This window comes from Mastacembelus armatus, chromosome 15 (genome assembly GCF_900324485.2).
Source record: "Mastacembelus armatus chromosome 15, fMasArm1.2, whole genome shotgun sequence".
NCBI classification, from domain to species: Eukaryota; Metazoa; Chordata; class Actinopteri; order Synbranchiformes; family Mastacembelidae; genus Mastacembelus; species Mastacembelus armatus.
The window spans coordinates 14,268,651-14,281,629 of NC_046647.1; the positions used below are offsets into that span (position 1 = coordinate 14,268,651).

The following is a 12,979-nucleotide window of genomic DNA, read 5'->3' on the forward strand; positions in this document are numbered from 1 at the left end:
GCGAATATGCTGCTCTATGTTGATTTTATTGTTGTTAGAATAGCTCCATTGTGTTCCTCTAAATCTCAACAGCTTTTAAAGGGAGGTGTACTACATAGTTTAGATTTGGAACCTTGTAAAACACTATACCTTGTCTAATACCTGGTCTTGATACATTAGAGCTCCTTCCAAGGGTTTTGGCAAGATCCCATGCACAGCCATGCTTGGCATAGACATAACCTGTCATACTGATTATTATTTCACTTCCTTGCGTTGTTATTTTATCAGACTAAGCTCCCTTCAAACAGCCATCTGTTTATGGCTCATGGTGCCCAGTGGAATCAGGACACAGAAACTCTGCTGCAGTAATCTGGATTGGAGCAAAAGAGGCACCTCAGTAAGAGCAGATCTCCTGGCTGCCCACAGTCATAAAGGAGAATAAACAAGGTTAGGGCAGAATAATTATGCTCAACTGCTTCCTGGTATTAAGGCACAGACGGGACTTCTTCCACTGTATGGACACAAGTCCTCTTTTTCTGGCTCTCCTGGCAGAAGAGTTTATTCTGGTCCCATTACCACTTTCCACTTAAAGAGCAGCAGTCATCAACACTTGATGACTAAAGCAGTGCTATTTCTGTTAGGGTACATTCATGAGGACAACTATCATAGAGTTATTGAATGACAACTATTTTTCTGAAAGAATCCTTTTTGATCAGAAACTAAAATATGAACAAACAGTATATAATAAATGCTAGAATGTGATTTGGTCCTCCACTTCTGACTTTTGACATCTATTAAAGAGATTTCAAGGAAATTTGGTAGATATTGATGTTCTACCCAGTATGAATTATAGTAACTTGGGAGATCCTGACATTTCATTCAGTGCCATCTGCAGGTCAGCATTTCAATTATTATATATTAAATAAATACTGCATAACCTGTATAATGTTATTATTATATGACAATCAGTAGAAAGCTTTTCAGTGACACTATAAATGAAAAATCATCCTTTATACATTCTTCTCTATTCCTTTATATAATATAAAGCAAATAAATGTGGTGCTCTGAACCTCTATGGAGAGTATCTGTTCAGTGAGTGCAACAAGCTCACCATTATTTTTCTGGCTTTTTAATTTACCTTATCTCTTTACGACATTGTGTAATGTTTGCTACCCGGGTTTCAGGGAACCTCTAGCACACTGTTTGTGATAAGGAAGGAGCGCTTGGCTGCCTTTGAGTGGGGCATTTCTTGTCAATTGCACTTAAAGTGTACAAGATTGGGCCTTTCAGATGCCTTCCATAAATTACAGGGACGTATGTGAAGTTGAACATGTCCTTACCCAGTAATTGCAGAATTCTTGGTAAGTATGACAAGCACTTGAACAAAACCCAAACGTGAACGTGTATGCTTAGAGACAGCTGTAGGGATCAACATGTCTGAAATAGAAGCAGGATGTTAGCAGATGTAGCTGTTCCCCAGTCTAAATGTCATGTTAGTTTCAAGAACAAAGCAAATGTGTCAAAAGAGACATTTTTGCTCCATAATTTTTCCAGTGTTATTGGACTTATGATGCATGTAGTCCAGGAAAGAACAGTAGGTGATGCCTTAACTCAGAAGTAGTTGGGGTTTGGTTTTTTCTTCGCTAGATACCATGTCACACACCACAAGAAGCATGAAACTTAAAACTGGAAAACCCAAAGGGTGTTTTTTTAAGTTACTTTCAAGTGATTAGAATTTTTACTGTGCATAAAAACTTTGTTATATATAGTGGAGAGGAATTCACACTTACACAATTGCACTTGCACTTTCTCCACTGAATTTCTGTCAGATTGAACTGGCAACAGGATTCACAAATTGAAAGCACTTATAGAAGATTGTTTTTAAAACAAGCTGAGTAGCGTCTAACTGTCTGTATGTTTTGGCAGGTAGAGCTGTCTCCTCTTCCACAGCTTTCTTCTAACTGCTTTTGATCTGCGTGGGTCGTGGTCAGACGCCACTATCAGACCTGCCCATGTTTTGCAGGCATCAGTCTTGCTGCTGTTGTGACTTGAAGTGTGGCTCCACCAGCGATTACTTGTCCAGCAACTGATCTTTTGCCGTATTTCTCACTGAAACAGACCATGATGCTCGATGTCCTTTGTGAGCTGTGCCACCATCTGCAGGTTTTGTTTGCAGGAGGTGCTGTAAAATCTTCACATTATAAAACACTCACTTAAGAGTTGCATGACTGAAAATCTGTGAACTTTAGGAGTCGCCTTAGAGAAAAACTCTTGGACTCCAGCAAGTCCATCTCCTGCCAAGTAGGCACTAAATGCTTGTTCTTATCAGCTGTGACTACCTGACAGATGGCATTGCGCTGTTTCACAACCCTTGCCACCATCTTCTGGCAGCGACCCCATATTCACCAGCTTGTGATAGATTCAGCTTATCCTGTGTAACTATAGAGGACAGGGCCAACACTAGCACTACATATCTATCTTATATCTTTACAGGAATATGGTATCTACAGTGCAATAATACAGGTACACTCATAGAAAAAACTAGAAAAAAAAGATTTTTTTATCATTTTAGCAGGATTGTCATAAGCCTCAGTGTTCATTATCCCTGCCTCTATTCAGTTAAGGTTTTGAATTCAGTCTGTGGCTGAAGAGGTTCCACCAAACACTATAATGCTATAGAGCTTGTTGGTTCAGTATTTGCAAATGTAAGATAAAGCTTCTGAGTCAGAGTTTGTCTACTCCAGGATATGCTTACCATTGAGGCTGCATTGCTCAATAGATGGAAATCGATAACACCAGCAGCAGTCACTGTTGTGGCACTGCTTGCCTGATCACATTTCACCTTGAAACAAGCAACCTCACCACCTTTTATCACTTATTCCACAGCCTGGAATAGGCGTGGTATATCTGTGACTGCTTTGACTCTGTGTAAAGCCGCATCATCCAACCTTGAAGAATAGCAGAGGCTTTACTGACACCATTTACTGGATTGTTTTCAAAATAACACAGCTTTATGAGATTAAACAGAAGGTTGTTGCTTGTAATGCAGGGTTATTGTACTACTGTTTGAAGTCCTGAGTTTCTCCTACTCTTGCTGTCTGCCCTCTTGCCACAGAAAGCAATCTGCATAGTGCATGACAATGCAGCACTGCCCAGCCAGTGATGGTAATTACAAAGTCATTGCTTGCATCTGCTGGGTCGACTAAATATGTATGCATTTAGTCTGTAGTTGCTCTCTTGGAATCGCTAATGCCTGACATTTTAGTTTTGTCAGTCCAATCTAGCCCTCCAATTGCTGATTACTTTTTCTCAGCCCGCAGAGCGAGAATGTTTTTTTTTTTGTTTTGTTTTTTATTTATTTATTTGTTTGTGGCTGAGTGTTTCTTCTTTGTTTGGCAGTAACCTTTGTTGTCTCCAAGCTGCTTATGCCTCAGTTGTTTTTACAATAATGCTCTGATATAATAAACTATTAAAACCTGTATGCCTTAAGATGTCTCCAGCTTGGCTCCAGAGCAGAAGTGCACATTATATAAGGTGCTACATGAGCGATGGGGGAACAAACTGTAAAATCTTTGACTAGGCCACAATAAAAAAATAATATTCTTTACTTTCTTATAATCCAGACACACTGTTGAATAAACCACCATGACACTATATCTATATAAACCTGTGGTTAGAAACCTGAAGTGGCTGTGTATTAGTCACACAGTCATTTAGATGGATTTGTGGACCCAACCCGGATTGCACAGTCCAGCGTTACCTTGACAAATGCTTAAAAATGTCACGGAACACGTTTTGTTGCAACAGTGTAAATGACTATTGATCTCTCTGTGCACCTGAAAATATCATACCTACGTGCTTGGGAGTCAAAGTTAAGATACAAGGCTTAACATGTACTTACAGAACAATAGACACTGGATTGTCTTCACTGCAATAGCAGCTGGTTGTCAGAGATCTAGCTGGGCCACACATGTTGAAAAAGGATGTTATCTCCCGCTTTGATTTTTTTTTTTACCTGAAAAAGCTTGATTAGTCCAATGTTAGTTGAAAACAAACAATAAACAAACCTCTCTAGCTCTGCTGTGCCAATGCTTTCTGCTCCCAGGAGATTACAGATGTAAATAAATATATGGCAGTGAGCCATTGCAATTTGTGGCAACAACAAACCTTAATGTTACTTGTATAAATAATTCTGCTGTGGTCAAGCCAGTGTTGTTTAAATTTATCATTATGTATGTGTGTGTGTGTGTGTATAGACTGCTTATATATATATATATATATATATATATATATATATATATATGTATATATATATATATATATATATATATATATATATATATATATATATGTATGTATATATATATATATATATATATATATATATATATATATATATATATATATATGTGTATATATATATATATATGTATGTATATATATATATATGTATGTATATATATATATGTATGTATATATATATATATATATATATATATATATATATATATATATATGTGTGTATATATATATATATATATATATATATATATATATATGTATATATATACATATATATGTATATATATATATATATATAAAGTCATATCAGTGTATTGTTTCTGAATTAAAATGTTATTCACCAGCCAGGACACTTCATTTGTCTGATTTTTCTCTTTTCCTTAAACTTCATTCATTGTTTTTCTAATTTTATCTTCCCCTCCTTCGTGTTTACAGCAAGTCAAAGTAGCAGATTAAAGAACGATTTCCGTACTGTTTATGCACTTATCTTCTTACAGACACATTTTGCCATTTGCCATTTTGTAAGCCAATTAAAAGGTTTTTAACACTCATTGCTATCTCACATTCTCTCTACAGTTTATTGTGTGAAGATATAAAAGTAGACTTTGTTTTCTTAACAGGCTTTTAAGTTTACTGTCTATTATAAATGTGCAGTTTTTTACATTTGTTGTTGTGGGCATTGGTGTTGCATGCTCAATTTGTAGTTGTTTAATTTTTTATTAGTGCCCATCTACATCTGGTTTTATTTTTCACATGCTGTAATTCATTACCACATGAGGTTTAATATATATATTTTTTTTTTTTTCAAACACACATGTACTGAATATGACTGTGCATGCTCATTTAACAGAGACAGTGCATGTGTGACATGTGAAAACATGCTTGTTATGTATGCACACGGACTCAGTAATATGTGTCTGCAGTGGGGATAGCAGGGAGTCTCCTGATGATTGTAGTAGCAGTGTGGGCTCAGTGTCACAAGCATATACGAGTCTCTGTTGGCTACTGGGATTCTTTAACAGCTCTGTGGGAGGTCTGAGATTATATCAAGGCACAGGTGCAGCACTTAGCTTTAGAACCTCTCCCTTTGGGATGAAAGAGTGTGTGTCATTGTGGTTTTATACAGCATGAGACTGCTACAGTTGTGCTCACATGTCTTTATCAGCACATGTATTGTATTGTATCATCATTCTATTTGTTTAAATGGAGTGTCCCCAGTGGTAACTGGTTATTGTTTGTTCCTTTAACACAGAATTGTTTAAGCTAGTGAGAGGTTTAAAATGAGCCATTGTCATAAACATCAGCGAAAGAACAGCATGTTCATGGCTTTCACAATGAAAAGAAAGCACAGGCTGGTGTGCTGCGCTCTCTGCAGTCACCATAGATTTTAAATGAATCCAAATTAGAGTAATGATGGCTACAATAAACAAATCACATTGCAACCACTTTTGTCATATTTGAAAGCACATAATGACATTCACACTAAACAGACCTTGAAAATGAGTGCACATAAAGAACAAATTTAATTTGTGGTATATAAATGAACTAAGTTACCCTACTCCATTCCCATATCCACATAAACCACATAAATCAGATTCATAATATTCCATTGACATGTAGAATGATAGTTGTCAAATTTATACACTCAAGCTTTCTGCATGATAACAAACATAAACATTGCCATACAACACATTTTTTTCACAGAAAACCTATCCTCAGTTTACTATGTTTGTTTGTATGTCTTGTTGCCTGCAACACACATGTACACACGTGAATACCAAACACCACTGCAATTGTAAATGATTGCACAGAAACACTTGAATTGGACTGGACATGCTGCCTCACAAAATTGCAGTTCCTCATCTTATCCAATTATCAAGAACTGAATCACGCAGACAGCAACATCTTCTGTTTGTTCTATTTTCTAAATCAATTGATTAAACAACAAAAATACCACTTTACTCATGCCACTATTAGCTTCTTGTATTGCTATTTTCTCTCTTTCCTTAGGTTTTGTCTCTGCACGGTTTTCTCCGCCTGAAGTCCGTCTCCAGTCTTGTCTTTCTTCAAAGGCATGTGGAACACAATCAAATCTGGAGACTTAATTAGCAAGCATCATAAATTTGCTTTTTCAAACTGACACTCAAGGTTTTGGGGAGATTCTTCTGTTCCATTTGTTTTCCTTTTTTTTCTTCTGCAAATCAATTCATAATCTCTACCTAATATTATAGTGTCACCAGCAATGGCAATGGCATCATTCACCTTTTCAGGTTTTGACTTATATTTTTCTATTTTTCTTTGTCTGTATGTGTTTAACAGGTTAACAAACTCAGACTAGAGGTGACACAAGACTACAGTTTTAAATGCTGAATAAAGATCACCAGCTCAGCTGATCTGACAGGAGGAAACCACCCCTGTCCAATGCTACATGTTATGCAGTACTCAATCCTAACACAGTCATCCTTACAGACTAGGCGACTCTGGGAAAATACATTACCCGTGTGTAAATGAAATGTCTTTGCAATTTACTGGGTGTCATAAGAAACAGCTGTTGATTGCAGTCATTCTCTCTCACTGAAAGTATTGGCTGTCTAGCTGTATTGATTCAGATGTCAAGGTGTAATTCAATATGCGGCTTCAAATACTTTTACTGTCTCCATATAGCTCACCTACAATTAAGTTATGGGTGACTGTTTAACAGGAAAGACAAACTAGACCAAAACAACTTTGCTTAACCCAGCTTAGTAGAGTAGGTTTCTAGCCTCACCTACTGGATATGAATAGGAATGGCAACCCTTCTCCATTTCATTCTATTTCTACTTTCTACTTCTCTTTTTGTGCCAAGTCCCTTTCCCCTCCCATTCTCTAGACCTTCCTACAGGTACCTCATTATTCTGTCTTTCTGTCTCTTGTCTTTAGAATATGCCAGGACATAAAAATGAACTCCAACAGCACCAACCCTGGTCTCTTCCTGACTGCCAATGCTTCACCACCAGTAACCGGAGACTACCCACAATCCAATGCCCTCCACCAAAGAGGAACTGGAGGAACCCACTGGTTTGTTTTTAATGTGAATTCCCTAGATGATAATTCCTCTTCCACCAGCAATCTTCTAAACCTCACCTCAGAATCTCAAAATGGAAATGGAACCTCACAGCTTGATCCGTTGGGTGGCCACCCTGTGTGGCAGGTTGTGCTTATTGTCTTGCTAACAGGCATGCTTTCACTGGTCACCATCATTGGCAACATTCTGGTAGTGGTATCTTTCAAGGTTAATCGCCAGCTAAAGACAGTCAATAACTACTTCCTGTTGAGCTTGGCTGTGGCTGACCTCATTATAGGTGTTATCTCCATGAACCTATACACAGCCTATCTTGTGATGGGCTACTGGGCCATGGGCAACTGGGCCTGTGACCTGTGGCTGGCTATAGACTATGTAGCCAGCAATGCATCAGTGATGAACCTACTGGTCATCAGCTTTGACCGCTATTTTTCAATCACCAGACCTTTGACCTACCGGGCCAAACGGACCACAAAGCGAGCTGGCATCATGATTGGCCTTGCCTGGTTTGTTTCTCTTGTACTTTGGGCCCCTGCTATCCTGCTATGGCAGTATTTTGAGGGTAAAAGAACAGTACCCGCAGATCAATGCTACATTCAGTTCCTGTCAGAGCCCACCATAACTTTTTGCACAGCCATGGCTGCTTTCTACCTGCCTGTGACAATAATGAGTGTTCTGTACTGGCGCATTTACAAGGAGACCCAGAACCGTTCAAAAGAGTTAGCAGGATTGCAGGGTTCAGGATGTCGTGGTGGGATTGGAGGAAGAGGTGGGAATAGTGGCACAGAGAGAGCCCGTTTTGTCCATCAGACAGGAAGTTCTAGAAGTTGCAGCAGCTATGAGCTGACAAGGTTGTCCAAGAGAAAGAGCACATGTCGTGGGCTGTTTGGCCGCTTCCACTGCTGGTCTGGAGTTCGTTCTTGGAGACCTGGTAGTATTCGACAGGGGGAAGGTGATCCAGACCAGAGCAGCAGCGACAGCTGGAACAACAATGATGCTGCAGTTTCGTTGGACCACTCTGGGTCTTCAGAAGATGAAGACTGTGGGGGCAGAGAGATGATTTCCCAGAGCCATGCTATTTTCTCCATTGTTCTCAGCCTGCCTGGTATAAAGGCTGCTGTCAACTCCCAACTCACTTCATGTGAGGATCTGGATGCAGCCTCAGAGGAAGATCCCCTGAGGGGAGCGGAGTATAACCGAGACCGTCTTTCAACAGTCGTCACCAATACCATTGCCACCACTACCCCTGATGGAACAAACAGTTCAGAAAATAGCTTCCATCAACGCTTATGTTCACGCAAGATTAGGTCAGTGCCTACAATCCAGGCTACCACTAATCAAGGCTCTCTGGATGGTCCCCCAACAACCACTTACACTGCTACTGATGGTACCACAAGTATAGCCACCAAATCCCCCTCTGTCCCAATGTCATTCAAAGAGGCAGCTCTGGCAAAGCGTTTCGCAGCCCGAGCTCGGACTCAAATCACAAAGAGGAAGCGCATGTCATTAGTAAAAGAAAAGAAGGCAGCTCAAACTCTCAGTGCCATTCTCTTTGCTTTCATCATCACATGGACACCTTACAACATCATGGTGCTGATCAATGCCTTCTGTAAAGGTTGCATCCCAGAGACCCTGTGGGCCGTAGGGTACTGGTTGTGCTATGTCAACAGCACAGTCAACCCCATGTGCTACGCCCTGTGCAACAAGACTTTCCGTACAACGTTTAAGATGATACTGCTGTGCCGCTGGGACCAGAAAAAAAGGAGGAAACAGCAGTTCCAGCAGAGACAGTCAGTGGTCTTCCATAGGAAGATTCCCCAGGAGTCCACATAAAGGACAGAAAATTGGAATGGTTGGTAGCAAAATCAGAAGATTTAACATAGGACAAGGAAGCGGAAGAAGCATCTACATAGTTGTGTCTGTGGGCTATTTTGGATCCTTAAGGCGTTTCTCTGCTGGTTTGTCAAACACAACAATCCTATGTAGTGGTCTTGAGGTTTGTATTTGTGTTGGTGCATCCATTTAGCAAAGCTGTGTGAATGCATGAAGGGTTGTATATGTTTGGGTCCAGAGATGAAAGCTTTCCCTCTGTCCTTGAAGAATGCTTTACCATTTCACGCTAGGATAGCTGAGAGAAAAAGGAATGGAAAGTAATAGAAAGGGCTTTAAAATGCATTGCAGGAGAATTACTGAAGTGCAATTGACAAAAGGGGAGAGGATATCTTTGTCACGGGGTTGGGGATTCACGTTTCTTATCATTTCTCTCTGTGGGTAGGTTGATCTGTAATGTGCAGAGTGGTTTTGCATTTCAAACAAAACTATGTATCTGTAATATGTCGATGAAAACCGGGACAAAAACTATTTTGTATTCACAGGCTTCTACATTGTTCTGGCTTGACTTGCCATCCTCTTGAGTGGCATGTGTTTTTATCAAATTGTGTATATTGCCTTTCTACATGGATATAGTTTTCCTGTCTGATGGAATATAATATCATCTTAAATTGTGCCCTTACTTTCAGTCACAAGATCTGTTACTTTGTGATATTCATCTTTGGTTTTCTAGATATTCTTTTGAGCCAGTCTAAAAATGATTCTTCTGATGAACTGAGTTGTGAATATTCTGTGTGACACCACAGTCAGTGAACTGCTGTTGTGTTCAATGTGATTGTTGTGGTTTATATGGTGGAGACAATAAGTACATTGGTTGTGTTTTATGTACTTGCGGTTTTCTGTCAAGACTATTGATTATACAAGGACAATATTCTGTTTGTGTACATTTGAATATTTCTGACTTGATACACAGTGATTGCACACACAAAGATATTTGTTTATAAAGATGTGTGTTTGATTTTACAGTATCTTTTACATTTCTAAGGAACTTTTTGTAAGAGGCCACTGCTCTTTGATACAATAGAGCAATGGCAGCCTCTAGTGGTTTGAGAAAGATCTGTTGTTTGAGGTATTTCATGGTGAGTCCAACTACAATACCATGTCAAAATCACATTGTGCCAGTGGGAAGATGAAATTACACATTTTCACATAATTGTGCACTAATTATTTATACATTATGTCTATTTGGTTTCATGAAGTGGCCTATACTTGTTGGTTTAATTTAAAGTTACATATATTTGTCATGATAAAACAAATAGACACAATCACTGATAGCTGATAGCCTACAGTGCATCAGGTTATTCTATACAGAAAGTGTGGCAACACCACATACCAACAAAAAGCAAGAAATTATTTTAATACCAATTTGTAATGCACATTATGTTATTCTTATCTTATGTAGATGTTTTTTACAGTATTACCACAACCATATGTTTCAATATAAATATTGTGAAATAGGCAGTGAAAGCAAAGAATAACCTCTATTATGACAACTGAAGAATGGGTATGTTGGTTTATGTTGGATGCAATGGTCATACATGACTTTTGTATTATGTAGAAAATAGATGTTTCAAAATATCTGTCAAATATGTCTGTCACTAGTGGATATTTTATCTGCTTTCAACACAATGTGCTCTAGCATTATAATACGTTCATTAAAATATGAGATTTTTGTACTTAAGTATTGGGAATGTAAACTACCAAAAATGGTAAACACAAACATTTTGTTACATTTCAGGTATGCCAATCATACTCATATATTAAATCAATAAACAAAAACAGAAGAGAAAACATGTTTTTTGTGCCAAGATTGTGTCATTTCTGTATTTTAAATTTGTATTTACCTTTATTCATGGGTTCACTTAAAATGAATTAATTTTATTGAGTGCTTGCTCCTCTTCACCTTCTTTTTCACATCCGAGACCTGTCCCCACCTCAGTCAAGTACACAAATTTGAGGCATTTCACCAATGTGTAATGGAGGCTGGGTGAGTGTCTTTTTTATATTTTGGAAAATGGATATCTAAAGCCTGCACTGTGCCACCAGTGTTAGAATGTAAACAGTGTTCTCCTAAATAACCTGTAGTCCTTTTACAGGTCCTAAGACTTTTTCCACTAACACAAGGTACAATAGGCGGAGACCAGAGGTCTTATGGTTATTATCTTTATTAATATTATTTTAGTAGTAGTAGTAGTAGTATCAACAAAGAGGGCCACTGTTATGTGTGTGTTTGAACATGTTTATTGTTTTTTAACTGTTATTGTGGCTACTGTTTCTAGAAATCTTGTTTTTGATTCAATGTGCTGCAATATTTTTACACGCAACTTGTAAGAACCTCTCATTTTGGATTATTGCCCTTTTTAATCTACAGAATCAACCAGAACATATTTAATCATACTGAAGTCCAGACTCTGTTGTGGCCAGCCCATTGTTTTGAGAGGACCAGCAGCATCTTTGATAAGTATGACCATAATATTTTAGCAGGGTGGGGTCATTATAAAGCTGTAGAATTCATTTCCTGCTACTCAAACCTTGTCTAGATGTGTATTCATTAATATCTCAAAACTCATTTATATCTATGAGCATTTAAGGTACCTTGACTCAAGACCAAATCAGCAACTCCTGCATGTTTTTCTATAAAGTGTTTTTCTCCACCATTCAGTGTTTGAATCATTTCAAGAGTCTGAAATTTCTCATTAAACCCAGTACTCCCTTAGGTTTGTGGCCTTGGATAGTAGAAGGAATTACATTTTTACTCAAAGTTGTCCAGCTAAATAAAGCTGCTTCATAAAATATCCCCAGAGTGGAAGGACTGACAGAAACACCTGTGGATTTATGCAGATCTGTGGTAAGAGTGGACGTCTTTTTCTTTCACTTTTCTTTTGTGGGGGTTTTTTCTTTAACTTAGCCTTTTGCATGTAATTGAATTGTCTTCTGCTGTGTCCACTCTACACAATAATCTGTGGTTGTTCAACTTGCAGGTTAAGGTCACAGTGTTTGGTGGGAAGACACAGCTGAAACTCATTTGTTGATTGGTGGGATGGACTTAAAAATAGCAACAAGATGTACCAAACTAGAAGTACAAAAATACTGATCTGTTTGATGTAGTGTATGGTGTTAAATCTAATCCTGTTTCATTGTCTGATACTGCAACTTTGGTAAGAAGTGTCTGATGGTAAACAGAAACTGAATAAACGAGTGGTTTTTGACTGTTGCGCTGTTTGTTTCTATGATGAGGCCTAATGAAGTTAGTTAGGGGAGTGTCAGACAGTGCTAATGGGACATGGCCAGGGAGAGCAGACATGTGATGAGGAAAATACCAACTTCATGTGACCCATGGCTAAGGAGCGGCTCATAGGCAAAGACAAACACCCATTTGTGTTGTTTCCTTCAGTTAATTCTGAACCACTGAGGAGAACTCGCCACTCAGGCAAGTACGCTGTTTTTTTTGTTATACACTTTTAAACATTTCCAGAGGCTTTCACAGTTTTTTTTCTCTTTCATCTACTATTTAATTGGACTAATTAAACTCATTCTGTAAAGTGATTATACAGTGTGTGTTGGTTTTAATAAAAACAGATCACAACATTTTTTGAAGTAAGAAACTTTAATTTTCAAAGCATTTTAATTGGGACTCTTGTGTCAAGATACTGTAACATGACATGTTTTGTGTGTAGTTTTAATCATTTATTTGCATAAATATTTGTTTAAACCACTTACATCTGACTCAAAGTTAGAAACAGTTAT

General features: G+C 38.2%; 2 protein-coding genes across 6 annotated transcripts in view; both read left to right on the forward strand.

Annotated features, from left to right (window-relative positions):
* Positions 1-10,372, forward strand: part of chrm3a (cholinergic receptor, muscarinic 3a) — a 64,860-nt gene extending 54,488 nt beyond the window's left edge. For 2 of the 5 annotated variants that reach the window (XM_026310106.1, XM_026310107.1), the window contains 2 exons: positions 7,201-7,338; positions 7,472-10,372. In XM_026310106.1, the coding sequence (XP_026165891.1) occupies positions 7,204-7,338; positions 7,472-9,175 (1,839 nt within the window). In that variant the 5' untranslated portion in view covers positions 7,201-7,203 and the 3' untranslated portion in view covers positions 9,176-10,372. Of the gene's footprint in view, positions 1-6,291; positions 6,354-7,200 lie in introns of those variants that run through there. The other 3 variants (XM_026310105.1, XM_026310104.1, XR_003295869.1) reach the window with 2 other exon arrangements.
* Positions 10,373-12,646: 2,274 nt separating this feature from the next.
* The window catches only part of fmn2a (formin 2a), a 33,076-nt gene continuing 32,743 nt past the window's right edge, over positions 12,647-12,979 (forward strand). The window contains exon 1 of the mRNA XM_026309609.1: positions 12,647-12,666. The gene's annotated coding sequence lies outside the window, so the exon portion shown is untranslated. The remainder of the gene's footprint in view (positions 12,667-12,979) is intronic.